The sequence below is a fragment of the Zonotrichia leucophrys genome, chromosome 21, assembly GCF_028769735.1.
Source record: "Zonotrichia leucophrys gambelii isolate GWCS_2022_RI chromosome 21, RI_Zleu_2.0, whole genome shotgun sequence".
Lineage (NCBI taxonomy): Eukaryota > Metazoa > Chordata > Aves > Passeriformes > Passerellidae > Zonotrichia > Zonotrichia leucophrys.
In genome coordinates this window covers 4,490,340-4,518,281 of record NC_088190.1, presented here as the reverse complement: position 1 = coordinate 4,518,281, position 27,942 = coordinate 4,490,340, and the positions used below count along the sequence as shown (strand labels likewise).

The window sequence follows — 27,942 nt, the reverse complement described above, 5'->3', positions numbered from 1 at the left end:
GAATTTGCAATTTAAATGTTCTGGCAACCTAGTTGTTTGAAGATCTGCAGGCTTAGATTCACAATTAATTTCTTTTCATCATTTAAAATACACCTCCTCCACATTAGCATAATCCTACTTCTCAGCAAGAACAAGAAAAAGCAGTTTGATTCAGAACTCTTCAATCACTGGTTATCTTAAGTCGTTATCAGCTGTATTTGTTGCACGTAGAGTTACTGAAAGTTACCTGCTACAGGGTCACCTAATTATGAATCTAAAGTCAACCTCCTGTGGCTTTTTAAAAGCATGTTCTTCTGTTAGAAGAAGGCACAAATACTGAAAAGAACTGAGATTTGGGTAATGACACCATTTTCTAATGCATCTTTCCAAAGAGCACTGGTGACAACCCCTTTGGCCCTTTTGAGGGACAATCATCACATGCACATTCCCACTCCTGAGGAAACTCTCCAGATGGGTGTTTTATAGTGCCACAAACTCAAAACACACAAATCCCCTCTGTCCATTTTCCACCTTCAACTAATTTAATACTAATGCAGTTCATTCATAATTCTTCTCCCAGCTAAGCACTGGTTTCTTGCAAAAATTCCAAAATGCTGCTGGCATAGATCTACTGACAAATCAAGGACTTTGGCCAACTTATCTTTTGTGAGATAACAGGAATGGGGGGGAAAGAAAGTGGGAGAGGGAAAGATACCTGCTAATGTATTTGTGAAAGGGAGGAGAAAGGTTTTTACTGGAGCAAACAAAGAATCAGGAAGATTAACAAAGAATCAGGAAGTAACAAGGCAAATATATATTGGAAAGTCAAATCAAAGACGTCTCAGATCCCTGCAGTTCAGCAAAATGGCAGTTGTACTCACAGTGCTGGTGTTATTCTTAGCTGGTTTTCTTGCTTCATTTATATTGCTGGTCATAGGGGCAATTAATTTTGATTTTTCCAACTCAGAAATTCCTCCTGGAGTGACTCAGCCTGCAAAGCTCCGGATCATTCATATAATTTTAATATGCACAGCTGTGGTGGTAAGTGAACCTGGGGTGATTTTTGGGGGAAGAACAGAGAACCTGTAGACTTTAAACTTACTTCTGTGCTAGAAACCTGCATGGAATTATGTTCTGGAGAGCAGAGCAGGGCATTGCTGTCATGCTGCATGTTTTATTGAGCTGAGTGTTGCTGAAGAAACTTTTGCCAGATTTCTGACACTGCACTGCTCTAATCCAGTCCTGCCCAGCTCCATCTGAGGCGGTTCCTAAATGCTGCCCTAACACAAGTGTGTGAAAGTCTCACTGTGCTTCTGCCCTCACTCCAGCTGACCTAGCAATCATTTGATTTACAATGTTTATCCATGTTGGATCATTTGTATTTCCATTCTTGGCTCAGACTATACCAGATGTCTCTGGACTGTGCTTTCAAGCTTTTTGTGAGCATGAGGATGAGAATTCTGTATTTATTTTGAATATGAAGTGAGAAGCTGAACATTTCAGAATTGGCCTTGGGAAGGAAAAGTTTCTGTCACACAAGTGACAAAATTAGGTAACGTTGCTCAAGAGGAGCTGAAGGAATTCTTCTGCCCAAAGCACATTTATATAACTCCTGCAGCAACTAAGCAGGATTATCTGATGGGAATGAGGGGCTCTGACCAGCCCAGCTTCTCCAGGTGAAGCAGCTTGTAAAGTGTGTGGGACGGTAATCAGTCTCCAAGAGCAGCACTCAACATCTGGTGAGCTCTGCTGACAGAGGAGCTCACTGAATCACAGCTACTTCTGTGTAATGATAGGTGATGCTCTGATGAGACATGGCATCAGACAGGAGGTAACAGAGGTGGTGCATATATTTACTAAATTAATTTAATGGAATATCTGCAAAGAGATACAAGCTATTTAAAATTTAAAAAGGAAAACAAAGAGAAAAAAAATTCTCTGTTATAAATATTCTAGATTATGGTCAATCATAGTAAAGAATTCTAGATATATATATTCTAATGTTCTGGCTGCATAGAAGTTGTAATTAGAAAGAGATTACATCACTTAAGCAGCTGGAAAAGCCAGTTCTCTTTTAATCATCAATCCACTGCCCACCATAAACCAGCATTGTATGCTGCAATGTAAGCAACACAGGGTGAAAGAAAACAAACAAGTTGAGTGTAAAAGTTAAAATATCCTTGGTATTGTTCCATTCCTGCTTGGAAAATAGCAAATACAAAAGAATAGATCATTTTATCATACAACTGGAGACACTAAGACTAGTTTCTGTAAAAATTTAAAATCGATACATTGCAAAATGTCTTAGTTTCTTCAAGAAATATTTCCTCAAGATCAGGCAAGAAGAATATTATAAATATCTTGAATTGCTGAAAACAAAAGGCCTTTTGTAGATAAACATATTGAGAGTTATGACACTACTGACAATCCATGCAAATGTGGCTGGCTAATAAGAAATATTCATGACAGAATCTTGAGTAATATGAACTTGATCCAAATATTCCTAAGGACCAAAGTACTGACTGGCATGGCTGAACAATGCATTTCAAAACAGAGGAGATACTTTTTTTAATGCAAAGTTCTGTTGGAGCACTAGCTCTGATTTGTATTCATTTTCTGGTACCTGGCATGAGTATCCCTGTGGCACAGAGAATGAACAGAAGCTCATTCCTACTAAATATGTCAGGATCTTCTTGTCAGTGCACGGCACACATCAGCGAGACTTAGGAAAAAGCAATTATCAAACATATTCTTAACTTAGTCAACTCTACTTTGGGCAAGTGTCTGTACCATGAAAATCAGCACCAGAATGTTCATCTTTTGCTGTGTTTCCACATCATTTGGGGGGGAAGGATAGAATAACCAGTGAAAACCAAACTTGCTTTCAATGTTAGGTGAAGGACCTGCTGAGGAAGCAGAGGATTCTATCTCCCCAGTCTGCTAATGTTGCATTGTTTGGGGTTCTGTTCTTCATTCATGTAACTTTCTCATAACCCCTCTTGATGCTGCTGTTACTTGTTCAGTTTTCTCCTATACCTGTACAACTACTCCATTAGTTTACTACTGCCCTAAAAACACATGACTTAGGCCCTGTGAGTTCACTGTCCACACAGTTCCTTTCCTTTGGAAAACACAGAGTTTCCTGAGTGAGCTCTCTGTTCTCTTTGCCTTTGAACAGGGAAAGATTCTGGAAAACTTTGGCATCTGCACTCAGGTGAGCTTTGTGAGGTACATGCAAGGAAGAAAAACTCTGGGGGCACACCCAAAGCTCTTCATCAAGGATCTGTGGTTTGACAACGTGCCTGTAAGGATTTACCAGCCTAAGGCTCCATCTGCCAGCCAAAGGAGAGGAGTTTTATTTTTTCATGGAGGAGGATGGGTATTTGGAAGTCTTGGTAAGATATCTACCAGAAATATTTCAGTTAAAGAAATACATACTTCATAAATAGTAAAGTTGGTTGTTTCTTGATCTGTAGCACTTGCAAACTTTGAATATACCCACAGGTTCAATCTCATAATTCTTGCTGCCAGAAGAAGGCATCTGCTGTGGATCATATGATTTTTCTTACAGGACAATGATATAAGGGGAAAAAATACTGAAATAGGAAGATGAGGAGGTACAAAAGAACTGAGGACCTTTGTAGGAAGCAGCAGGGAAAAGTAGAGACCATTTCCTTCTTGCAATTCTTTGATTTCTCCAATAGATAACATCTCTTCTCTGGAGAGAAAAGGCACCCCAACCTAAACCCAAACCCCACCAAATCTCTTTCAGAGACCCACGAAGAGCTGTGCCGCTTTATTGCCAGAGAAAGTGAGTCTGTGGTTGTATCTGTGGGGTGAGTCTTTGCTCATGCTGATTCTGAGAGATGATTTCCTATAGTGTAAATATCACCTCCTGTCCCCTCAGTCACAGCAACAGTCTTACTCAGAGAAATGTCTTTGTGGGACTTCTCAACTATGTGATTTACAACTTCATTTGCTGTTGCTTGGAGACACTGAAGACTCACTTGGGCTGTTTTCACTGTCTGATTACATCACAAACTACACTTTGGGATATCTAGCTGAAAAGTGAAGTTTTGAATGAATATTTTCAAGTTCCAAACTCAAAACTGATTGTGAATAGATTGTAAGCTATGTGATCTCCTTAACACTTATTCAAGGAAGGCCTGCTTGATGCTTAGAGAAGCACAGTGTGAATGACAAGCTAATACATGATCAAAATACTGGCATAATGATTTGGATTACAAGGATATGTAACTTAAATTTATGTAACAAAGATATAGACCAGAAGTCATTTGTGTCCAACCCATGAAAAACTGAAGCAGAAAGTAACTAAATGATTGTCAATAAAACCTACATTTGTTGTTAAAGACCTAAGAGACATCATAAACAGATTATATCATAACAAAATAATCTGCACCACCTCATCTTATTGATGGTAATCCTATGGAGAGGAGACAAGTAAAACTCTGCAGAAATCAGGGTGTTCCTGGATGCAGAAATCAGGGTGTTCCTGGTTGCAGGAACCAGGACTTTAGCAATACATTTAAAAGTCATATTTCCTTCTGTTACACTTGTTTCCATGTCCCAGGTACCGTTTGGCCCCTGAGCACAAATACCCCGCTGCCTACGAAGACTGTCTGAGCGCCAGCCAGCACTTCCTGCAGCACCTGCAGCACTACGGCGTGGATCCTGCCCGCGTCGCTGTCTGTGGGGACAGTGCTGGGGGCAACCTGGCAGCTGCTGTCAGCCAGACCCTGGCAGGCAGGTCAGACCTGCCCAGGCTCCGTGCTCAGATCCTCATCTACCCAGGCCTGCAGGCCCTGGACTTCAATTTACCGTCCTACCAACAGAACCGGGGAGTCCCTCTGCTCTTCCGGGAGCGAGCTGCTTTCTACATGTTGCAGTATCTGAATGGAAGCGCAACAAAACTGGAAGAGGTCTTGGAGGGTTCCCATATTCCTCCAGATATTAAATTAAAGTATCAAAAGTGGGTGAGTCCAGACAACATCCCTGAGGAATTTAAGGTCAGAGGCTACAAACCACGTGTGCTACTTGACTGCACAACTGAAGTTTTTGAAACAGTGAAGAGATTCTGTGAGCCCACGCTGTGCCCACTGCTGGCTGAGGACACAATTATCCAGCAGCTGCCAGAATCTTTCATCCTGACCTGCGAGTACGACGTGCTGAGGGACGATGGCTTGTTGTACAAGAAGAGGCTGGAGGACAATGGGGTTCCAGTGACCTGGTACCACCTTGAGGATGGATTCCATGGGATCATAAATTCATTTAATAGTGGCTGGTTGTCATTTCCAGCTGGAAAAAGGGGCCTTGACAGCATTGTGAATTTTCTAAGAAGCTTATAGCAACATTTTTCTTTGTTTCTGTAAGAACTGCCACATTTCTGTGGTCTTTCATGTTTCTAAATTCCACATAAGATGTTCATATATGACAATTTTTTAATAGGCATTTACGCCAGTGTGATCACCATAAAAGACATTTCAAGAATAATTTCTTTTAGTGCTGTTTGAAGTAGTCCATGTGCAGTCTGCCTATTTTAATCATCTGTTTGGACTAGACACTTGTCCAGTACAAGAGCTGCTCTCTCAGTACATATAAAAGATGCAGTAAAATCTTTTAAGCCAACATCTGGTCTGACCTGTTTTATTCAATTACAGTCAACAATTTCATTCTTCCTAGAAGTGTGTGTTTTGGCAAAGAAGAAAGACACTGACACTACAGTGCTATAATGCACAGCCTGTACTCTCTGCTACATGTAGCACCTGAGTTTGAGTCCCCATTTGAAGAAGATGTCTGTTGGCTAAGTAACCAGTATTTTATACTCAAAAAAATGAAGTCACATTAGTTAACTTGACTTTTAGAAATGTAACTGTTCCCAACAGAAATACTCTATTGACAGCTTTGTTTAAATTACAATGGGGAAAATGCTTTAAGTGTTTTCTTGTGTTTATCAAACATACAAAAATCACCAGCTGAACAACTTGTTCTTGTGTATGCTGAAAAACTCGTGCTTGAATAGATTCCTAGAATCACAGAATGGTTTGGGTAGGAAGGAACTTTAAAGCTCATCTCATTCCAAAGGGACACCTGGTCTAGCCAAGGCTGCTTCAAGCCTCAAATAATCTAACAACAAAATAGGAGTGATGCATTCACTTTTGCAGACCCTGTTACTTACCTTTTGCCCCCCACCCCTCTCTTCTTCCCATTTCTTTTCTAGAAGTCCCTGTTAAACATATGTATTCCAAACCATGTAAAGCATGCCCACGATGCAGGAAGTGAATGTCCTGGCTGCAGATCAGCTGCAAGGGACATTTTAATCTCCACATTCACTGCCTCTCTGTCATAGACTAGAACTTCATTCAGGAATCAGCTGCAGCCTCTGAGCATTCACTGTTATCATCCGCAATCCAATAGTTCCGTATTTAATACCAGACCCTTTATCAGTCCCACAATTACCATAAAGATAAACAGGAAATTAAACACATTGACTCTTCTCCAATGTGATACCTGCTGGCACATTGCAAAACATTTCCAAGGACTTTAAAGTGAGCAACACCTGAGAGATCTCTTGCAACTGGGACTGCTCCAGGCCTTGCTGTTACCTGAAAAAGCCAATTCAAAGATAGGTGTGAAGACACTTCACCTCAGGATACCTGAAATGGCATTTTTTTATCTAGTGCCAGTGATACTGCTGGTGATTCTTGTTGTTTCATTCATATCAGCAATCATAAGAACAATTCAAACTGAGTATGCCAATTGCAGCATCCCTCCTGGAGTGAACAATCCTGGAAAACTTCGACTTATTGTTGCTGTTTTGATTGTTACATCTACTCTGGTGAGTAACTGCTGCAACTTCTGTGAGAAACCTTGTTAGATGTTAATTTCATTCTACGTGTTAGATGTTGTTAGATGTTAATTTCACTCTACATGTAAATATCAGAATCCTGCCAGCTCTATCAAGGCTTAAAGGATGCTTTTCTCTTCTGGGGGCTGACTTGAGAGCAGAGTGTTTGGAAAATCATTTCTATTAGACCTCAGTCAGATTTTTCCCTATTACATAAGGATTAAGTCAACCATTAGAGCCCAAGCTTTATCAGCTGAGCTTCCCTAATTAAATTTAAAATGAAATATTTATAAAAAAATGAGATGGCTTTGATTTCCACTTTAGCTAAGCACACATGATGTTTTTAGGCCATTCTTGGGGCTTTCCAGCAATATGGGAGGCTGGGCGATGGAAGCAGAAGTAATGGGAGACTGGATGCTTTTAAAGGAGACAAAAAACAGAAACCCCAGAAACCTTAGAGGGATGAGAGACACTTGGGAGCACTGGCAAGGCCTCCCTCACCAGGAGCCCCATCACCAATTTCCGTCACTCTCCAGGAGCCCCATGACCAATTCCTCCTCACCAGGTGTCCCTTCAATGAGTGTCCCTCACCAGCTGCCCTTCTCCTGGTGCCCCTCACCAGCTACCCCTCACCATTTGCCCCTCACCAGTTGCCACTCTCCAACTGCCCTTCTCCCAGCGCCCCTCACCAGCTGCTCCTTATACCGTTCTCCCTTCTCTTGGTGCCCCTCACCCGCTGCTTCTCACACCATTCTACCTTCTCCTGGTGCCCCTCACCATTTGCCCCTCACCATTTGCTGCTCTCCAATTGCCCTTCTCCTGGTGCCCCTCACCAGGTGCCCCTCATCAGCTGCCCCTCACACGGTTCTCCCTTCTCCTGGTGCCCCTCACCATCTGCCCCTCACCAGTTGTGACTTTCCAACTGCCCTTCTCCAGCTGCCCCTCACCAGCTGCCCCTCACACCGCTCTCCCTTCTCCTGGTGCCCCCTCACCGCCTCCCCCCTCAGGACTACCCGTGCGCGGTCTCCCCTCATCTCACCCTGGCTGTCCTCCTTCTCCCAACAGGGCAGGATTTTTGAGAAGATAGAGCTGTGCAGCAGCCTGGCCATCAAGCGCCTCGTGTTCTCCGGGCGGCGGCCGGCCCCGGCCCCGGGGGTGCGGCAGGAGGAGGCGCGGCTCGGGCGGGTGCCCGTGCGGCTGTACCGGCCCCGCGGGCCCTCCACGCACCCGCGGCCCGCCGTGCTGCTGTTCCACGGCGGCGGCTGGATCTGCTGCAGCCTCGGTACGGCCCCAGCCCCGCTCTGCTGCCGGCCCACTGTCCCTGTTAGCCAGGCGGCCGTTGCTTTAGCGTACACTGTGTGTTGGTGGCCAACAGAATTCCGGCCTCCACACGACGCTGATGCAAAACCTTTTCATTTATTTATATACTTTCAGCAAGCAAAGAAATTGATGCCCGTTTGTTATAAATTACTTAATTCTCTTTCATGAATTGGTATTCTATCCTCTTTCGTATTTTAGTGTATTTTTCCTCTGGTAGGAATTTTCCAACATATTTTTGTTAGCTGCTGCTTCGGCTGGATCTGCTGCAGCCTCGGCTCTGCCGCCTCAGCACCCCGGCACTGTCCCTGTTAGCCAGGCAGGCGTTGCTTTAGCATAAATTACTTATTGCTCTTTCATGAATTGGTATTCTATCTTCTTTAGTCTTTTTACTGTATATTTCCTCTGGTAGGGATTTTCCAACATACTTTTGTTAGCTGGGGCTTCGGCTGGATCTGCTGCAGCCTCGGTACAGCCCGGGCCTGGCTTCGCCACCTCAGCACCGCGGCACTGTCCGTTAGCCAGGCGGGCGTTGCTTTATCATAAATTACTTAATTCTCTTTCATTAACTGGTATTCTATCCTCTTTCATCTTTGTAGTGTATTTTTCCTCTGGTAGGGACTTTCCAACATACTTTAGTTCACTGCTTCTTTATATTCTGGTTTCTAGGAAATATCCTTGAAGTCCAGAAATTCTGCCTTTCTTGTATCCAATTTCAGCAATACACACCCTCTCCCAGGCTTTATTCTTTGAAGCATATCAGGGTTAGTTGGGCAAAACTTTCAAAAGTTTCAGTGATTTTCCCAATCAAGTCAACGATGATAGTCTGTACAAAGAAAGTCAGCTACATGCTGCCTAAAAGGGATTTAAGACTGACACACTGCTTATAATTAATATACTGGTTATAATTAATTAAAACAATAATTTAAAATGTATTAGAAAAGTTATATAACCTCCAGCTGCTGGAAGGCTGAACTCCAGCTGGGTTTTCCCATCCAGCCCTGCAAAGGGAGGAGGCAGCAGGGGGAGAGGGATGAGGGGAGCTAGAGTGTTTATGGACAGTAAAACATCATTTGATGTGTTTCAGATTCCCATGAAAGGATCTGCCAGTACATTGCCGAGGAAAGCGGCGCACTGGTGGTGTCTGTGGGGTGAGTTACAGCCAGCTGCCCCAGAGAAGCCTTTTTGCCTCTTGTTACCCCTCAGCACTGCAGGGATGTGCACCTGGTGGGAATGCTCCTCATCAGGACCTGGACACCATGATCCTCATGGGTCCCTCCCAACTCAGCATTTTCTATGATTTTCTCAGGATCCCAGGTGTCCAGACAGAATTTCAAGGGGGCTGCTTGTTTTTCATTTTTCTCCCTGCTCCATCAGCTAACAGTGCAGACACAGCTCACAGTAAGGTCCATGTGTGTCCCAACATAGATTTATGCTGGCAGCACACAAAACCAAGGAATGCTTTCCAGAAGAGAGTTCCAGTGTGTTGAGAAATGACTAATAAACTGACTCGGAAGGTGATGAACCATTTAAATAGGTGTAATTACCTTGTGAACTTCAAGGAGCTTTCTAACAGTGAGAATCAAATGCTAGTAAGTAATAATACTACTAACTAGTACTATCAATACCAGTAGTACTGAAAAATATAACTGTCCCAGTTATTTAAATAAAGAAAAAATAATTATAGAAATGAAATATCCTAAGTAACAGTGAGGTTAAATTGATTAAATTAGTTATTACACAAACCAGAAGCAGTCTACAGTAGAAGAAAAAAAATGAAGGTACATCACTTAATTTTTGATCAGAGCTGCTCTGGGAATATCCTAACCATGCTATGTTCTTGCAGCCCCATCCTATGGCTCTCACTTCTCTGTGATTACTCATTGGACAAATACATGTTTAGTAGATAAAAATACCTTCATGAGATTTTTTTCTGAGAGAAAAATTAGTCCAACACAGGGAGAACCAGGATGCTGTAGAAATTTTGTATTTACACTTAGGACATTTCCTTCTGTTACTTTTGTGTGGTGCTACTTGCAGGGGTCTCAGGAGGAGGGAAGAGATGAGAATAATCTTGACTTCATGTTTCAGAAGGCTGATTTGTTTATTATTTATGATTTATGATTTAATGATATATATTATATTATATTATATTATATTATATTATATTATATTATATTATATTATATTATATTATATTATATTATATTATATTATATTATATTATATTATATTATATATATTATATTATTATATTATAGTAAAAGAATATTATATACTAAAACTATACTAAAAGAATAGAAGAGAGGATTTCATCAGAAGACTAGTAAGGAAAAATAGAATGATAATAAAATCTTGTGACTGACCAGAAAGTCTGAGGCAGCTGGACTGTGATTGGCCATTAATTAAAAACAACCACATGAGACCAATCACAGATGCACCTGTTGCATTCTACAGCAGCAGATAATTATTGTTTACATTTCGTTTCTGAGGCTTCTCAGCTTCTCAGGAGAAAAGATCTTAGCAAAAGGATTTTTCATAAAATATGTCTGTGACACTTTTGATGTCTGTGTGTCCCAGGTACCGTTTGGCCCCTGAGCACAAATACCCCGCTGCCTACGAAGACTGTCTGAGCGCCAGCCAGCACTTCCTGCAGCACCTGCAGCACTACGGCGTGGATCCTGCCCGCGTCGCTGTCTGTGGGGACAGTGCTGGGGGCAACCTGGCAGCTGCTGTCAGCCAGACCCTGGCAGGCAGGTCAGACCTGCCCAGGCTCCGTGCTCAGATCCTCATCTACCCAGGCCTGCAGGCCCTGGACTTCAATTTACCGTCCTACCAACAGAACCGGGGAGTCCCTCTGCTCTTCCGGGAGCGAGCTGTTTACTATTCTTTGCAGTACGTACAAGGGGACACATCAAATCTGGAAGAGGTCTTGGAGGGCTCTCATATTCCTCCAGACATGAGGCTGCAGTATCAAAAGTGGGTGAGTCCAGACATCATCCCTGAGGAATTTAAGGTCAGAGGCTACCAACCACACAAGCCCTCTGAGTTCAAGCCTGCAGTTTTTGAGAAAGTGAAAAGACTCCGTGAGCCCACGCTGTGCCCACTGCTGGCTGAGGACACAATTATCCAGCAGCTGCCAGAATCTTTCATCCTGACCTGCGAGTACGACGTGCTGAGGGACGATGGCTTGTTGTACAAGAAGAGGCTGGAGGACAATGGGGTTCCAGTGACCTGGTACCACCTTGAGGATGGATTCCATGGAATCGTAAACCTGTTTGAGTATTGTGGTTTGTCATTTCCATCTGGGAAAAGGGGATTGGACAGGGTTGTTGAATTTATAAAAGGCCTGTAAAAGAACTCTCCCTCATTATGCTTCTCCCACTAATGACTCTGCTTAGGCTCTCACACTTCAGGTAGTGCTGCACTGCATGAATGTGACACCTTTTGATGTGTAAAATACTATTTCTAAGATCCATGAACTTCAAAATAACACAGATCTTTTCCTTGTGAGACTTCTGACAGTTCAATCTTTTGACAGTACAATTTTCCTATATGCTGTTTTTTTTCAAATTGTCATCTGATTGATTCCTTGTCTTTAATTACTAAGTTATTTACTTCTATACAAATAATCTATGTGGAATGATTTGCATTAAACGTTGTTCACTACAGCCAGCTTATTTGTGATGTCCATTTGATATGCTCCAAAGCATGACTTAATTTATCTAAAAAGTATAAACTGGGTAGATAGTGAGGGAAGGAAAACTCTCTCTGGACAAATAGGCAGAGATCAAGATCTCAGTGAGGAGATTGAGCAAATATTCCATGGCTGCAAAAGTAGCAGTGCAAGGCCAGAGTTGATGGGGCACACCTAGCTGGAGGCAAGTAAGGGCTGCTCTGATTTTGAAACAAAGTCCTTTTTAATTTTGGAAAGTCTCCAGCATGCCCACAGAGGGTAGGATATAGTGTTGAGATGAAATGCTGACATCAGGATTTAGAAAGGCAGGAAGGATCAGTGAACTGGGCTCCTGGTCTGTGTGTACTGGAAGGTACATCTTACAGAGAGAATATGAAGGAAAATGTTTTCATGTTCTTCCAAAGAGTGTCCCCCAATATTAACTTTTGCAGAATCTGTACTGTGATTCTGTGCTAGAATCTGTGAATTGGTGCTTACTCAATGGCTTGAGTTTTATTCACAGGATGAGACAGTGTTTTCCCTGATGTGATGCTTCATTACACCCTGCTGATGGAAGCAAGGAAGAACAGCAGTGAGCACACTCAGAATGGCCAGACTGAGGACATGAAAATCACAGAATTGCTCAGGTTGGGGAATGATTTCTGGTGATCATCCAGTGCAATCCCCCACCAAGGCAGGGTCACCTGGAGCAGGTGACGCAGGAACACATCCAGGCGTCTTTGAACATCTCCAGAGAGGGAAAGTACCAGTAATGGGAGACTGGATGCTTTTAAAGGAGACAACACCAGAAACCCCAGAAACCTTAGAGGGATGAGAAACTTGGGAGCACTGGCAAGGCCTCCCTCACCAGGAGCCCCTTCACCAACACCCTTCATGGGCACTGTCCCAGTGCTCTGTCACCCTCAATGTAAAGAAATTCTTCCGCATGCTGAGGTGAAACTTGCGTTTTAGTATATGCCCATTGCTCCTCATCCTAAGGAAAAAAGGGGAAAAATCCTACAGTGCTGAGAAAACAGAACTATTTACAAAAACAAATGCTGACTTCCCTTAGATTTCCTTGCGCAAGGGCAGCCCTTACCGAGCACTGGCAGCCAGCCCTCGCTCTCACGTCCCCGGGCAGAGCACGGCGGAGCTGCGGGCGAGCCGGCCGGGGGCGCGGGGGCCGAGCTGGCCCGGGGCGGCGGGAGGCGGCGCCGGGCCCGTCCGTTCGCCGGTACCGCGCGCAGGGCAGGTCACGCCGGGCCTCCTTGAACCGAGATTACCCGGCCGGCGCCTCCGGCCGCTCCGCGCGGCTCCCCCCGGCCGCCCGCACCATGACCCCTGCGCCGGCTTTGCGGAGCGGCCGCACTCGGCCCGTGACGGGGCCGCGGCTCTGCCCAGCGCTGCCGGGGGAGCCCCGCAGGGCCGCGGCCGGGCCATGGCGCTGCTGCCCGCGCTGCTGCTGCTGCTGCTCCTGCCCCTGGCGGCGCTGGCGGCGGCCGCGGTGCTGCTCGGCCTGCCCAGCTACGACATCCCGCCCGGGGTGAACCAGCCGGCCAAGCTGCGCCTGGTGCTGACCCTGCTGCTCGGCACCGCCGCGCTGGTGAGTGGCCGGCCGGGGGGCGAGGGGGCGTTCGGGGCGGCCCGCGGGCTGGGGGCGGCAGTGGTTGCACAAACACGGGGAGCCGGGGCAGGATCCGTGTGTCCCTGCTGTCCCCGTGGGATGCTGGCGGTGCTGCATCGTGAGGAGGGGATGCGGGGAGCCCCCTCTATCCGGTTCTGCCCCGGGGTATCCCCCGATGCGGACACTGCAAGGGCACCAGAGATCCGGGCGCCTTCACCCGATACCCCCCGGCCGGGGATGCTGTCCTGGGCACCCCCGGTCGAGAATGCTGCCCCGAGCACCCCCCGGTCAAGGATGCTGTCCCAAGTCTCCCCGCCAAGTCGATGATGCTGTCCCGGTCACCCCCAATTCGAGGATGCTGCCCCGGTCACCCCCTGGTCCGGCTGGCCCGGGGAGCACTGCCCATGTCGCGGGCAAACGCCGTTCCCGGTTCAGCGCCGGGCCTGGGGCGGGTGAGCGGAGATGGCGAGCGGCTGATGGCAGCCTCGAATTCAGGGCTGGGCTGGGGCTTTGCGTGATAACTGCCCGCACCTTCAGGGGAAATCACCTTGCACAAAACGAGCTGCAGCCCTTCAGCTGCTCCTGCCGCGGCTGACATTTATGGCACACAATCCGGTTAGGGCTGCTTTATTTAATCCCTGGACTCTTTGGCAGCGTTGCATAAACGGCATTAGAGCCCTCCTCAGCTCTGCATCTCTTCCTTGCTGTCTTTGAATTTCTTAAAATCTTCAGTTTTGTCATTTCATTAGCCACAAACATCATCCCTGCTATCACACAGACTTTGTTTTCCTCCACACAGATTCTTAAGCCATATACATCCTCTTTAAATTAAATTTACTGACAAAGCTGCCCAGCAATCCTGAACCCCACTAGCAGGTGACAAGACAGACTCACTGGGCATTATAAAGAGGGATCTTGTTCAGCCAGTGACTGGTAACTCTTTGATTCCCAGCTTCTTGTTTCACTTACTACATCAGATTTATATTCTTGCTCTTGCAAGAGCATTGGGAAAGGAAGGAACTTCATTTTGCTCAGTAGCAAATAAAAAGCTGTAACTAACTCACACAATACAGCTCAGCACTTTAGATTTGTGAATTCACTGAGTTTTGTGGTCAAATTCCTGAATATTAGTTTCAGCAATGAAGAACTGTTTCTACATAAGGCATTTTGTTGTTGTTATCAAGTATAAATGAAACAAGAATGGCCACAAATGTGTGCAGGAAATGCTGATGATTACAATATGTACTCCAAGACAATCACTTTGGCTGATCTTTATAAAAATTTCTGATGTGACATTACAATGACATTGGATAGGAGTAGTGCAAGTAAATTTTTCTACAGACTGCAGGATGTGAGAACTTGGGAAAATTGTTTCATTACCAAATCAGAGTTCTGTGTTTCTTTAAAATTTCCTCCAAATGACTTTGATGTAAGTACAATGCAGAGTTTTTATACCCTGGCTAACTCCAGACTTTTAAAAATGCCCTAATGTCTTTTACCTTTAACAGGGAAGAATTTTGGAGAAGACTGGGCTTTGCAGCCAACTCACTTTTGGCCGATATGTGCGACAGGGGCGGAAACTAGGGTTGGATCCAAAGCTCTTTATCCAGGATCTGCAGTTTAATGAAGTACCTGTGAGGGTTTATCAGCCTAAAGCTACCTCGGATGGGCCAAGGAGAGGCATCCTCTTCTTCCATGGAGGAGGCTGGGTGTTTGGAAACCTTGGTAAGAAACTTCCTGGAGGAACTGTGTGGTGTAGAAAGAATATTCTCATCTTTTTAGAAGGTTGAAATAAGATGTGGTTTCAGCGTGTGATTTGAGATGAAGTCTGAAGCCTGTTTGTAACAGACATTTCTTAGGCTGTCTCAAAGCTGACTAACAACAATATTTCTTTTGCAGATACCTATGAAAAGGTGTGTCGCTACCTCTCCAGGGAGAGTGACTCAGTAGTTGTGTCTGTGCAGTAAGTGAACACTACCCAGTTTTGTGTTTAGGAAATTATTGTTGCTGTGGGACCACAGCAGAGCTGTGCTGGTGTTGGAGATGTTCTTTTTTGGCACAGGAGTTTCTATGGGAGTCAGTCAAGTTCATAAAGGGAAAAATAGTGATAAAGAAGATTTCGCAGCCCTTAACTATTCATGCCCAGAGATACTCCAAAAAGATACAAATGGAAATATTTGGCACACTAAGTAAGTCTATAAAAGCCAATTAAAAACTTAGGTGAAAAAAAGTCTTCCTTGTGCTGAACATATGGTAATAAGATGCTCCAAGCAATTGGGAGCTATGGGAAAACAGAATAATCACACTAAAATCCTCCCATTTTACACACAGGAAGCAGAGGCACAAAATTATTAAATAATCTCGTCAGAAGTACAGAGGGAGTTTTCACCATCACTAAGAACTGTTCAATTCTTTGTTCAGATCATTAATCAGAGACAATCCTACTTTAGTGAGTCCTTGTGACTGAACTCACTATTTACAGTTTATCTGCAATCCCAAATGGAGGAGCAGCTGTTTGGAGGCACTGAAGATCCTAACTAGAGCCAAGCCACCCCAAAATTATAGGGCTGAAGAACAGCATATGAGACCATTTCCTGGTTACTGCTACTGACATTTCCTCCTCCTTGTCTGTGTGTCCCAGGTACCGTTTGGCCCCTGAGCACAAATACCCCGCTGCCTACGAAGACTGTCTGAGCGCCAGCCAGCACTTCCTGCAGCACCTGCAGCACTACGGCGTGGATCCTGCCCGCGTCGCTGTCTGTGGGGACAGTGCTGGGGGCAACCTGGCAGCTGCTGTCAGCCAGACCCTGGCAGGCAGGTCAGACCTGCCCAGGCTCCGTGCTCAGATCCTCATCTACCCAGGCCTGCAGGCCCTGGACTTCAATTTACCGTCCTACCAACAGAACCGGGGAGTCCCTCTGCTCTTCCGGGAGCGAGCTGCTTTCTTTGCTTTGCTGTACCTCAATGGGGATGCACTGCACTTGAAAGAGGTCCTGGAGGGCTCTCATATTCCCCCGGACATGAGGCTGAAGTATAAGAAGTGGGTGAGTCCAGACAACATCCCTGAGGAATTTAAGGTCAGAGGCGTGAAGCCGCTTAGGCCCACTGATTTTATAGCTGAAGTTTATGAGACAGTGAAGGGAATCTGTGAACCCAACCTGTGCCCACTGCTGGCTGAAGACTCTGTCGTTCACCAGCTGCCAGAATCTTTCATCCTGACCTGCGAGTACGACGTGCTGAGGGACGATGGCTTGTTGTACAAGAAGAGGCTGGAGGACAACGGGGTTCGAGTGACCTGGTACCACCTTGAGGATGGATTCCATGGGATCATCAGCCTCTATGATTATTGTGGCTTCTCATTTCCATCTGGGAAAAGAGGATTGGACAGGGTTGTTAACTTCTTAAAAAGCTTATAGTAAACATCTTAGATTCCACGAGTCTGTTCATGCCTCAACCTAGGAAAATATCTTTTTAGGATATGAAATATCAGGTTATGGGTAGTGAATCAGGGGCAGCCATTAACAATGATAAACAAGGCTCATCAGAACCTCATTCCAGCTGTTAGTTGGAACATGGAATATGCAAACCTTACACAAGCTTGTACCATGCTGCAAGCCCTTATCTTTAGCTCTGCTATAAAGAACAGTTCTTTGAATGGGTATCCTGGTTTGTTCCAGTTATTAAAAAAAATATCTGTGTGAAGAGAAGCTGTGTGTTAGCAGGCATGTGTGGTGTGAGAATAAAACCCAGCTGACATTAGTGGATTATGAGCCACGGACAATAAAATAATAAATATGATGACAATTAGGAAATAATGATGCTGTGTCAAGCGTGGTCTCTGTCACTGTGGCACAAAAAACCAAATGGTTCCATGGCCAACATCACCCTTGTTGTCAGCACACAGGCAGGACTGGAGCCCCTTTCTGCCCCAGTTTTAGCACTGGATTACTTGGGTAATGTTTCACGCACATAACTTGAAGGACAGTTCCACCAACCAGAGACAGGAGTGCTGGTGGCGCAAACAAATATGATTGCATCACAAAAAGATGGGCAGGATAGGTGAGAAATTGGGCCCAAATACTCTACTATAGAGCTCTCATTGGAAACTGACTGGAGAAGAGGACAAAGGAAAGATCAGGAGAGAGAGAAGGGGAAGGTCAGGAAGGTGAGGGCAGGAACAGAGCAGGTTCCTGTGCTGTGGGGGCAGTACAGGGCTGTAGCTGTCGGCTGGACTCCAGCCTCAGCTCACAACAGTAGTAAGAGGGAGAAGGACAAGCATCTTTCTTGGCCTTATTCATTCTGTATTATTAATTCATTCTGTTTATGACCTGCCTTTCCTCTCCTTAAGCCAGGGCAGAAGCAATGCCCAAACACAGAGTGCATTGAGGGCTTCACACTGGATATAATATTGGCCAGTTAAAAATGGCACTTAGGGCAGTCACTTGAGGCTGCTGTACCACTTAAACACAACTATATATCAATATGGACAATAACATTTACCAACATCATGCAAGAAAGACTTCACTAATCTTCCCAGAAATTAATACTTATTAATACTTGGAGGATCTTTAATAATCTGGATATTGGTCTCATTGCTTGTAGAAACATGAGCATCTTTTCTAGCAGAGCTGGTAGATAGATTTCATGCCTTGCTTAAGAGGCTCAGCAAAATTTTGTCATTAGACTTTTAACTTTGTCAAAACATGCCAGTTAGGTTCAATATTAGAGCTGTTCAAGCAGATCCTCCTGACTCTGCTGAAATTGCTTCCTTTAGATTTCTTTTTCCTGGAACCAAATGCCAGACTGTGTTGCAGTCTGCAGCACCAGAAATAGAACAAAGAGAGAGGGGTAAATGGTTCATTCATCCTTTTTAGATGTTAGTACCCATGGTAGGTGAAGATATTTAACCAAATTAACCAAAGCACAGATAATTTTTCAAGTGCAATACACTATGGAACCAATCCAAACCAAAATTTTACAGTGGCTGATTTTACCAGTTGACTTTTACCAGCAAAGAACATAGACTTCTTTCCAAAAAAGCTCTTGTGTAGATGAAGAAAGGAGCACTGGGACAGAGCTGCTGTGATTACTGGGCTGCCTCAGCAGTTCTGAGTATCTCTCACATTTATAAACTCAGCAGCATCTCATACAGAACAGCCTCACCTGCTTGCCAGCTCACAGACCAAACACTAAGGACAACCATGATGGGGAAATTTAAGGTGAGGAACAGAAAATTCCAGTCTGGGGCTGTAGTGCCTGTACATTCCAGGCAGCAATCTGTCACTAATACTTAAATCCTATTTTATATATCCTTAAACAACTGTATGTGTAAAGGAAGGCACTGTAGCTCTGTGGCCATTCCAGGGCTGGATTCCAGTGGGAATCCTTCCCCAGGCAGGCACCCAGCACATGCTGCTCGTGGATGTTTCCCAGTCTGTGCCTTGGGGGTGACCAGGGCACATGAAGAAAATCAGTGTATTACTCCCACCTGGGACTGGGTATTGAGTCTTCAGGGCATTCCCTGGGTTCTAATAGCAGCTTGCTGGTAAAATAGGATTATTTTAATCAGCACACCTCCAATTCATATCAACAAGCTGCACTTAAATAAGGCCCAGATCTTTTACAATACTTTTCCCACAAGCATCATCTGCTAGAATGTCCCCACAAGGTGCCTCTCCACCCCCAGGTATTGTTATCATTCTCTTTAGACAGGCAGCTGGAAGGTTGGATGTGCAATGCTGCTGCACAAAACCCTTAAGCAGCACAAAGCAATCAGCTTTTCATTTTCAGCCTTCTTAAATGTGTCTGCAAATCCATGATGCAAGTGTTGAAATCAGACTGATCAGATCTCATGACATACAGATGCAGTTGCTTAAGTTGAGTGGGAATCCACTTGAAATGCAAATGCCTTTATTTTCAGGGATTAAATGGTAAGTAACACAAAGGCTGACAAAGGTTTGTGGTATCAGTGGCAAAAATGCAGAGTGACTCAAACCACTCTGAGCCATCTGAATGCTGTGCACAGCAGCATCGTGTGCATCTCATTTTGGGGCCTGCCACTGCAGCACTTTTCCTCCATCAAAAGGAAGCAAGAAGCCAAAATTTAGTGTCAGAGAGTGCTGAGAACTGCAATGGGCACAGCTACAACTGTGCTGCCTCCCCTCTGCAGCTGGAGTGCAAATTGGCCTGGATTCCTCAGAAATCAGATTTCCCCATTCTTGGCATTTTTAATTCAATGGAATGGAACATGGTGCACTGGTCAATATATAGATTTAGAGATAGGAACCTCCTTCTGTTTAAATTCTGGAAATGGATCTTGTGGTGACTTTTGGCTACTTTCTTACCCAGTCAATACCTTATTTTTTGGATTAATAAAGTGCAAATGTTATTCATACAGCAATCCTTATTCACCACAGGAAGCACTGAAGGAGAGTGTCAATGAACAGATTTCTCTCCCCTATCCAATATCAGTTGAAAACAAGGAGAACTGTGGGATACAACTAGCAGGAGAATTAATGAAGTATTATTACCTTTCTGAATTTATAAGTACAAGGTTACCTGTGCTAACTTTTCAAATATCAGCTAGAGAGGCTCTGAAGAATCAGGACTCCTGATTGATAACATGACTCATCTGTCAGTGTCTAACAGTGATTTCCTCTTCCAGCCAGAGGGTGGACACATATGTCCTGAGAACAAAAAGATCCATTTTGTCCTTAATCTGCTGTCAAAACAGTACAAACATTCCCTATTTCAACTGTAGAGTAAAAACACCCAGATGAAAAATTTAATTAAATAATTTCTGACATTTAATCTTGTCTCAGATTATCCCACTCTCTATGGCCATCTTGAAGACTTGATGAAAAACTGCACTAGAAAGAAGTTGAGTGATGTCCAATGTCTGCCCCATTTCCTGTGAAATCCCAACAATTTCTGCTTTTGCCACTTTTCAGCTGACACAACGAACCAAAACTCATGACCTCCCAACCAGGGATATCTTCCCCAAAATGTTGTAGAATCCTGGACTTTGAAGAGGGGCAGAATATCTGCAAATTGTTGGGCAACTGGTGAGAGGCAGAGAAGCTGGGGATGCCCCTGTGTAAACTGCTTAGGGTGATCTTAAGCCCTGCTTAATATAGCTTGTTGCTTGTGGGAGCTGCTCCATGCAGGAGGGAGAATTAGGTTAGACAGGCACACGGCTTTAGACCAGTTAGAACAAGCTGCTGGCTTCCATCCTGACCTGCAGGTGGCTATTTCAGAAGATATTAAATCACTGAAAACAAATTTTTCATCTCTTGTGTTTTAGTCAATGAATGGTTGCAGCATAAAAAACAACCAAGCCAAAACACAAAACAAGTGGGATGGAACTTGAAAGGACATAAAACTCTTAATTGCTTTGCACTCTGTTGTGTTTTTTTTAATTATTATTTTTGCACAGCTTGCTATGTGTTTCTTTGAAGCAAGAGGAGAAAAGAGCCTTGTGTTATTCCATATATATCTGAGGCATGTAAGAATAAAGCAAATGTGGAAACAGCTGCACGTCCAAGGACAAGGTGAAGCAAGGTTCCTCCCCATGCAGGAGGCAGCCAGACCTTGATTACCCTTGGCTTTACAGAGGGAAGGCACTTAATGGCAGATAAGCTGCAAAGCAAACTGCATTAGCTGACCTTGCATTACCAGATTGCAAAGGAAATAGCTCTGGGAGCCCTTTCCACTGCTGGATAGGCCGCCCTGAGACTTTGCTCCCATGTAGGAAGTGCTGCTAACAAATCCAAATTCTTATTGCTCCAAGATGCAACTTCTGCATTTAAATCCCATTTGGCCCAGAGCAGAGATCTGCAAAGCTCAGCTGCTCGTGGTCTGAGGCTCAGCAAGAAACCTGCAGCAAGTTTCAGGCTTACATTCAATAAATCTGGAATTAATTCAGTGCAATTCATTTTTGCTCAAGATTAGCAATATTATAATTATTTTTAGGAATAGATGAAGTCTTGGCGTGGGCAAAGCCCTGGCCATGGGTCTGGATGGAGTTTTACCTCTGCAATATTTTAGTCGCTGTGATTTAGGTTTGTGCTTTCAAGGTTGAGTTTATAAGGGAAGGACACTGACGACTCAGACGAGCAGAGCAACAGTGGCACCTATTGGCAAAGGGGCTGTGGCTCTGTGAGACACCCAAAATCAGCTGGGGACAGCCCCTCAGCTGAATGCTGAACCAGAAGGCAGCGTCCTTGATGAAATCATTCAGAGATGCAAGAACCCTGCTAATTGGATAAGCATTGTATGGGTTTTTTTAGGCTTCAAAGCCCCAGGGACATCAAAGGCAATTAGAAAAAAATTGAAAGCAAAATAGGTGAAAGTCACTGAATCACAGTTAGCTATTAGTGCTGTGCTATTAAACGCATTCTCTTGAAAAAACATCTCTGAGATAATCCATAAAGAGTGAATTACAATGGAATGAAAATTGGAGGATACAGAAATTCTTCTATCCACAAGGAAGTCTTCCATATTTATTTTATTGCTAATATAGCTATTAAAAGTGTATTTTTCTGTTTGTTCCCATGTGCTGATAGTTTTTGTGACAGTACCAACCAGGCCTGCATCTCTATAGCACAACAGAGCCCAGATAATATTTAGAATACAGCTTAGAAAATTATACAAAGGTAGCCTTAATTCCACACAACTCTAATCAGTTTGCTTTAAAATCTGCTCATCAATTATTCATAAATATTAAATATTTATAACAAATGAAACATTTATGTTTATCATCTACCGTGCTTTTAAAAGCAAAGCTCATATATGGAAAAAATTACTGGCTTGATGTACAGGGAATTACTGAGATGCACTAGAACCACCTATGAAATTTGTATGAAAACATTAATTCCAAAACCTGAGAGCTCCCCAGCCACAAGTCTGATCTGTTTTTATTGAGCCATTTAGAATTAAATATACAACCAGAGCACCTTAGGGGAGCCCAAGGTAACCTGGTGAAATGTGTTCTGGTGCAGAGCTTCTTAAACAGGAGCATGCACTGCTCCACCAGACAGGTCAGTGGGATTAGTGATACCCAAAGCACCAAAATATCTCCTTTGATCTCTTTAACTCATCAGCTGTTTCCACCTGCAAATTTAGACTTTCCTCCAAAGGCCAGCCAGCTTTGTGGTGAGCCCAGCTCCAGCTGAACTCCTGGCAGGATGAGTGCAGGCCTGAGCTCAGTGATGGTGGAACCAAAACCAACCAGCCCAAAACAACAAACCCTGAATGTATCTTCATCTCAAATATTCCACACAACAACATTTCACACAGAAGATCTCTGATAATTAAGATTTTCCCCTCTTTTTTTCCCCTACAAAATGTAGCTGACCTAAATTATTCCAGACAAAACCCCCCAAACCCCCTGAGCCATAGCTGAAAGCAATGCTGCAAACACATGGCTGCACCAAGAATATCTCATTTATATTTCCTCTCTGACCATTTATATTTCCTTTCTGACCATTGTGAGTGGCCCACAATCCCAGGTTCTGGGCCTGCACGTCTGGTTTGTGCCCATTGGCAGAGGTAAATAAAAACATGATTGTTCCCAAGTTCTGCACTGCGTTTGGCAGAAGTCAGTGGAGGTAGGAATGGCAAATAAAACTGAGATTCCTTCAGCCATAGCTTAGAGACGCTAATTCTTGCTGAGGGAAACAGTGGTGTTTAATCAGGAACAAGAATGCTGTGCTAGAGGTTCCCTAAATAACAAACACCCTTGTTGTGTCTAACACATTTCCCAACTCACTCTAATCTTCAGAAATTACAAGGATTTTTATTCTCAATAAACCGACTGAAATGGAGATTATTTTGCCTCTGCCTCAAGAACACATAAATCTGAAAGAATTAAGATGTTCACAGCCACCACAGAAAAGTGGTGAGAAAATGTGAAATTTCATCATTGCAAGTCTGCACTAACTCACAAATCCATTTATGAGTAAATAAAAAATTTAGCCAAATCATGAAAATGTACAACAGAAATTCTGGGCTCTACTGTAATATGTTCATTTTTCATGAAGCGAAGTTATTAATGAAGAAAGTAGCATCACCTTATAAAGAAAAGAGACAATTTGACACATAGACCAGGGGATAAAACCTCTTGAACTTGGAGATGTCTTAAATATGGATTAAGTTTGGAACTTAAATATGTTTCTCTGAGACAAGTAAAGGTCATGTTTATTCTTGCCCACTCTGATATTGTAATTTATTTGTTAACATACCAAGAACACAGCTCCTGAGAATCATTATAATACACAAAGGGTGATGTTTTGAGGATGTGTCAGATTTATCCAAGCTTGTTTTGAGAAATTTTTTTTAGTCTCAGGGTCTTGTCTCAGGGTCACTCATGTCTCAACAGCAAGAGACCACCAGGCTCTTCAATTTCTCTTTTATGAAAATGTTCCAGACAGTCTTGATTGCAGAAAATCAGCCTTGTGTTTAAAGTCTGTGACATAAAGAGGCAGCATGGAGGCTGGAATTGAGGGACATCTCTCAAAGCCAGCAAATTTCTTGCCTCGAAGGAGACGAGTGTCAACCTGCATGAGCTGTGTAAACAAGTGCTTTGGTTTGAACAGACAGGTGTCTGCTAAGGAGGGCAGGAGCCTCTGTTGAAATGGAAAATGTAAACCCCCTCCCTCCCAATTATTATCATTTTGAAATGATCTCAGGCAAAGATATGGGAATAGGAATAATAGTTATTTACTAGGAAAATTTAAAATACAAATGCAATAGTACAAACAAACAAAAAAAACCCCAAAACCCAAAAAAACCACAGGCAGAGTCAGAATAGGAACTGATCCCCTGTGTGTCAGGGGGGTGTCCCAGCCCCATCCATGGGGGCTCAGCCCTCCTGCAGTGCCAGCTGTGGCTCTGCTGCAGCAGGGATCCTGCACAAGGGGGGAGTTTTCCTCTGCAGCTCCAGGGCTGCTGCAGATGGGCCTGTGACAAATTCATTCTACTCAAACTCTTGTGGTTTCTACATCTTCACACAAAGTTGGGATTTTTTTTTTCCAAGGGCTAAAACCAAAGGCACGGGTGTTTGTGACTCCGTGCCAAGGTCTCTGAGCTCCCTGCCAGGGTCTGGAGTCCTCCAGGGCAACCAGAGGGATGTCCTGGGTTCCAGAGGGATGTCCTGGGTTCCAGAGGAATGTCCTGGGTTCCAGAGGAATGTCCTGGGTTCCAACTTCTCCAGAGGGATGTCCTGGGTTCCAGAGGGATGTCCTGGGTTCCAGAGGGATGTCCTGGGTTCCAGAGGGATGTCCTGGTTTCCAGCTTCTCCAGAGGGATGTCCTGGGTTCCAGAGGAATGTCCTGGGTTCCAGCAGGTCCAGAGTGACCCAGGGGTGCTGTAGGCATGGAGGGGAGCAGCAGGTGGCAGGATTGGATCTGCTTTAGTGCTCCTGATCCTGCACTGACAGTGCCCATGCCCCTGGCTCAGCTCAGGCTCTGCAGAGGTCCCGGTGGGCCAGAGCCCCCTCTGATGCCAGGGAAATTATTTCCCCTCTTTAGGAGAAGGAATTTCCTCATACTGCTTCAAACATATTCCTACATATTCCTTCCTGCCACATCTCTGCTCAGAGATGCATCTTCCCAATGTTTTGAAATCCCTGGGTGTGAAAGGTGCCATTGTCACTGTTTTTATTTCTATTAAGAGTAGAAATGAGGTCAAAGCAGGTTGGAAAGTAAGCTGGGCTTGATTTTATGCAACCAGCACAAAAGCAACTCTTTTCTTTACAGATTAAACCACACAATTAGCCAATCTGGAAACCAAGAGCTGTCTTGGTTAGATTTTGGTGGCAGATCCCTGTGTAGCATCCCTCAGTGTTCCCTGGTCCATGGCTGACAGACAAGGCAACAGGAGGACTCACTGCCCTCCATTAATCCATTTTTTTCTGGTTTTACTCAATGCCTTCACTACAGAATACATGGAAGTCAACTCAAGGATGCAGCCGGCCCAAAATGCTGCATTTTAACATCAGCTTAATTGTCACACAAATCTTTGTGATTTACACACTGGCCACTTCCACCTTCCACACTCTGCAATGTAATTATTTTTACTGTTTTTTGCTAAATCCAGCAATGCTGCCCTCAGTCCTCATGTGCTACACTCAATGCCCTCACTGCAGAATACATGGAAGACAATCCAAGGATGCAGCCAGCATTTAAAATGCTATATTTTAATATCAACTTGATGTTTTAACAATCAACTTTGATTGCCACACACATCCCTGTGGTTTACACACTGGCCACTTCCACTTTCCACACTCTATAATGTAATTTTTTACTGTTTTTGCTAAATCCAAGTAATGCTGCCCTCAGTCCTCATGTGCTACACTCAATGTCCTCACTGCAGAATACATGGAAGACAACTCAAGGATGCAGCCAGCCCAAAATGCTACATTTTAACATCAAATATTTGATTGTCACACACACCCCATTCCACCTTTCACACTCTACAATGTAATTTTTTACTGTTTTTGTTAAATCCCAGCAATGCTGCCCTCAGTTCTGATGAGGGGACGAGCCTGCAGCCAGTCAGCAGGAGAGAAACAGCACAGGCACTTTCACTCCTATTTCCATATTTTAAACACTTGACTAAACTTTCTCCCTGTGCACGGAGCAGAGCGCTGTGGTTGATCATTCAGACAGCTCTGTCAGCCTGGGTTTCCATGAGCAGAGTCAGGCTGGGCTCTGCAGCCCTACCTGTTCCCTGATTAATGAGCCTTTGCTCTGGCTGGGCATTTCACACAGAAAAGATTTATTTTCTATTTATAGGCTCTATTTGCAATGCCACCTCTGTGGCGTTGAAATTCATAATCAGCAAACTGCTACAGGGAAAAATATGTTCCAGTTAATATTAAATGAGCAATGTGGGGTTTGGTTTATTTTTTTTTTTTTGGGTGGGGGGGGTTTGTTTATTTTTTTAAAAAATTGATCCATCATAAAGAAAATAAAAATATCATCTCCCACTGAACCAGTGACATATCCAAGGTATTAAAAGTTTAAATCTGAACACAAAGCAGCCTCAATTCCCCAAATATCAACCCTGTTAATGGGAAAATGTCAAAAATGCCTGTGAGGTTTCAGATGGCCTTTAAAAAGCAGAACACTGGCACCAAAAACCTGAAATAATGGACCAGCTTATTACCAAGCTGGAATAAATTTTTGTGGTTTTTTGAGGTGACTGTAACTTTGGCTTATGGTGCTGGTTTGACAGTCTTAGAAATCACAGGCATCTGCTTCTGCCTCGAGCTAAGACAGCAGGCGCAGAGGCAGGGAGAATTTATGCAGAGTGCTCTAATTTTATTCAGATTTGTTAGAATAAAAAAGTGTACTTAGCTTGAGATGGTGAGAAATAGCAGCTTTTAAATCATGGGTTTTACAGAGATTACTGCTGTGGAATCTAGAGGGTAGAATTTGCTGGCTTCGTCGTTAAAATAACATTTTTCTTTCCTTAAAACACATTGAGTCATAGCAAAACTTCCAGGCCTATTTTAAGGAGACCCACTATTGAAAATTACTGTCTTTTTTTAGAATTCTGTAGAAATTATGGCTTTATTTTCCCCATATCCTTTGGAATTCCTGTGTCAGGAGTACAGCAGATGGCCTATAAAAGATAAATATTGACATGCAGATTTACTGTAGGATCAGCCAGGCTATGACTAAGCTGAAATACCTGAGCAAAGATTTCCTCTGAAACCAGCATTTGTCATTGTCTTTGTACTCTGCTGGAAGTGGCATCATAAAATGCATAACACAGCAGGGCTATTTCCAGGGGAAAATCAGGAATTCTACATCGTGGGATGAATTGCATACAATATGGTTCAAAGTAAATTGAAAACAGTGGAAATCTTTCAACTGGCTGTAAAACTTATGGTCAGGCTGTTACCACAGTGTTCTTAGAACTGCAACTCCTGCAGATAAAAATAATTCTATTTTTAGACCATGATGATTCCCAAGAAGTGTTTTCTTCTATTCAATTCCCCATTTGTGCTTCAAAATTCTGGGAAGCAGAATTTTGCCATCACCCCACTTTTCTACGTAGATTAAATCCCACTCTGCCCAATTCTGCCATCCCCACCTCGAAACCAAGACCTGCCATCAGCAGATTTTGGTGCAGATCTCTGTGTAGCACCACCCAGTGTTTTTCCTTTGGTTTCAGAGGAAGAATCCCTTGGTTGGAAGCTGGATGCTCCCTGTGCCCTCCTCTCCTCCCCCTTCCAGTAAATCATTACAAGAAGTTTTACCCAAATTTACCAACTGTGTTTAAGTATCCCCAAAAGGGATGGCTCTCCACACAGGTCACTGATATGAGCTCAGCATTAGGAACACAGTGACTTTTAAGGAGTTTTTCCTTTTATTTCAGAGGAAAAATCCCTTGGTTGAGAGCTGGATGCTCCCTGTGCCCTCCTCTCCTCCTTCCTGTAAATCATCACAAGTTTTACCCAAAGTTACCAACTCT

General features: G+C 43.9%; 3 protein-coding genes across 3 annotated transcripts; all 3 read left to right on the top strand.

The window, feature by feature from the left end:
* The first annotated feature begins 843 nt into the window (after positions 1-843).
* On the top strand, positions 844-5,345 carry LOC135456680 (arylacetamide deacetylase-like 3). The gene is made up of 4 exons (XM_064730701.1): positions 844-1,020; positions 3,158-3,374; positions 3,752-3,815; positions 4,571-5,345. Exons 1-4 carry the CDS (start codon positions 844-846, stop codon positions 5,343-5,345), a joined length of 1,233 nt encoding a protein of 410 aa, XP_064586771.1.
* Positions 5,346-6,658: 1,313 nt separating this feature from the next.
* Positions 6,659-11,516, top strand: LOC135456796 (arylacetamide deacetylase-like 4). Its single transcript, XM_064730904.1, has 4 exons — positions 6,659-6,835; positions 7,910-8,126; positions 9,249-9,312; positions 10,742-11,516. Exons 1-4 carry the CDS (start codon positions 6,659-6,661, stop codon positions 11,514-11,516), a joined length of 1,233 nt encoding a protein of 410 aa, XP_064586974.1.
* A 1,563-nt stretch (positions 11,517-13,079) lies between these two features.
* LOC135456595 (arylacetamide deacetylase-like 4) lies at positions 13,080-17,277 on the top strand. Its single transcript, XM_064730558.1, has 4 exons — positions 13,080-13,440; positions 14,970-15,186; positions 15,361-15,424; positions 16,103-17,277. Exons 1-4 carry the CDS (start codon positions 13,276-13,278, stop codon positions 16,875-16,877), a joined length of 1,221 nt encoding a protein of 406 aa, XP_064586628.1. The 5' UTR covers positions 13,080-13,275; the 3' UTR covers positions 16,878-17,277.
* The last annotated feature ends 10,665 nt before the right edge of the window (positions 17,278-27,942 follow it).

Bases quoted from the DNA above. Each gene is read 5' to 3' on its own strand.
- LOC135456680 (XM_064730701.1), top strand. From the start codon at position 844: ATGGCAGTTGTACTCACAGTGCTGGTGTTATTCTTAGCTGGTTTTCTT. The intron at 1,021-3,157 runs GTAAGTGAACCT...GCCTTTGAACAG, and splicing joins TAATATGCACAGCTGTGGTG to GGAAAGATTCTGGAAAACTT. The intron at 3,816-4,570 runs GTGAGTCTTTGC...TCCATGTCCCAG, and splicing joins TCTGTGGTTGTATCTGTGGG to GTACCGTTTGGCCCCTGAGC.
- LOC135456796 (XM_064730904.1), top strand. From the start codon at position 6,659: ATGGCATTTTTTTATCTAGTGCCAGTGATACTGCTGGTGATTCTTGTT. The intron at 6,836-7,909 runs GTGAGTAACTGC...TTCTCCCAACAG, and splicing joins TGATTGTTACATCTACTCTG to GGCAGGATTTTTGAGAAGAT. The intron at 9,313-10,741 runs GTGAGTTACAGC...TGTGTGTCCCAG, and splicing joins GCACTGGTGGTGTCTGTGGG to GTACCGTTTGGCCCCTGAGC.
- LOC135456595 (XM_064730558.1), top strand. From the start codon at position 13,276: ATGGCGCTGCTGCCCGCGCTGCTGCTGCTGCTGCTCCTGCCCCTGGCG. The intron at 15,187-15,360 runs GTAAGAAACTTC...TTTCTTTTGCAG, and splicing joins CTGGGTGTTTGGAAACCTTG to ATACCTATGAAAAGGTGTGT. The intron at 15,425-16,102 runs GTAAGTGAACAC...TGTGTGTCCCAG, and splicing joins TCAGTAGTTGTGTCTGTGCA to GTACCGTTTGGCCCCTGAGC.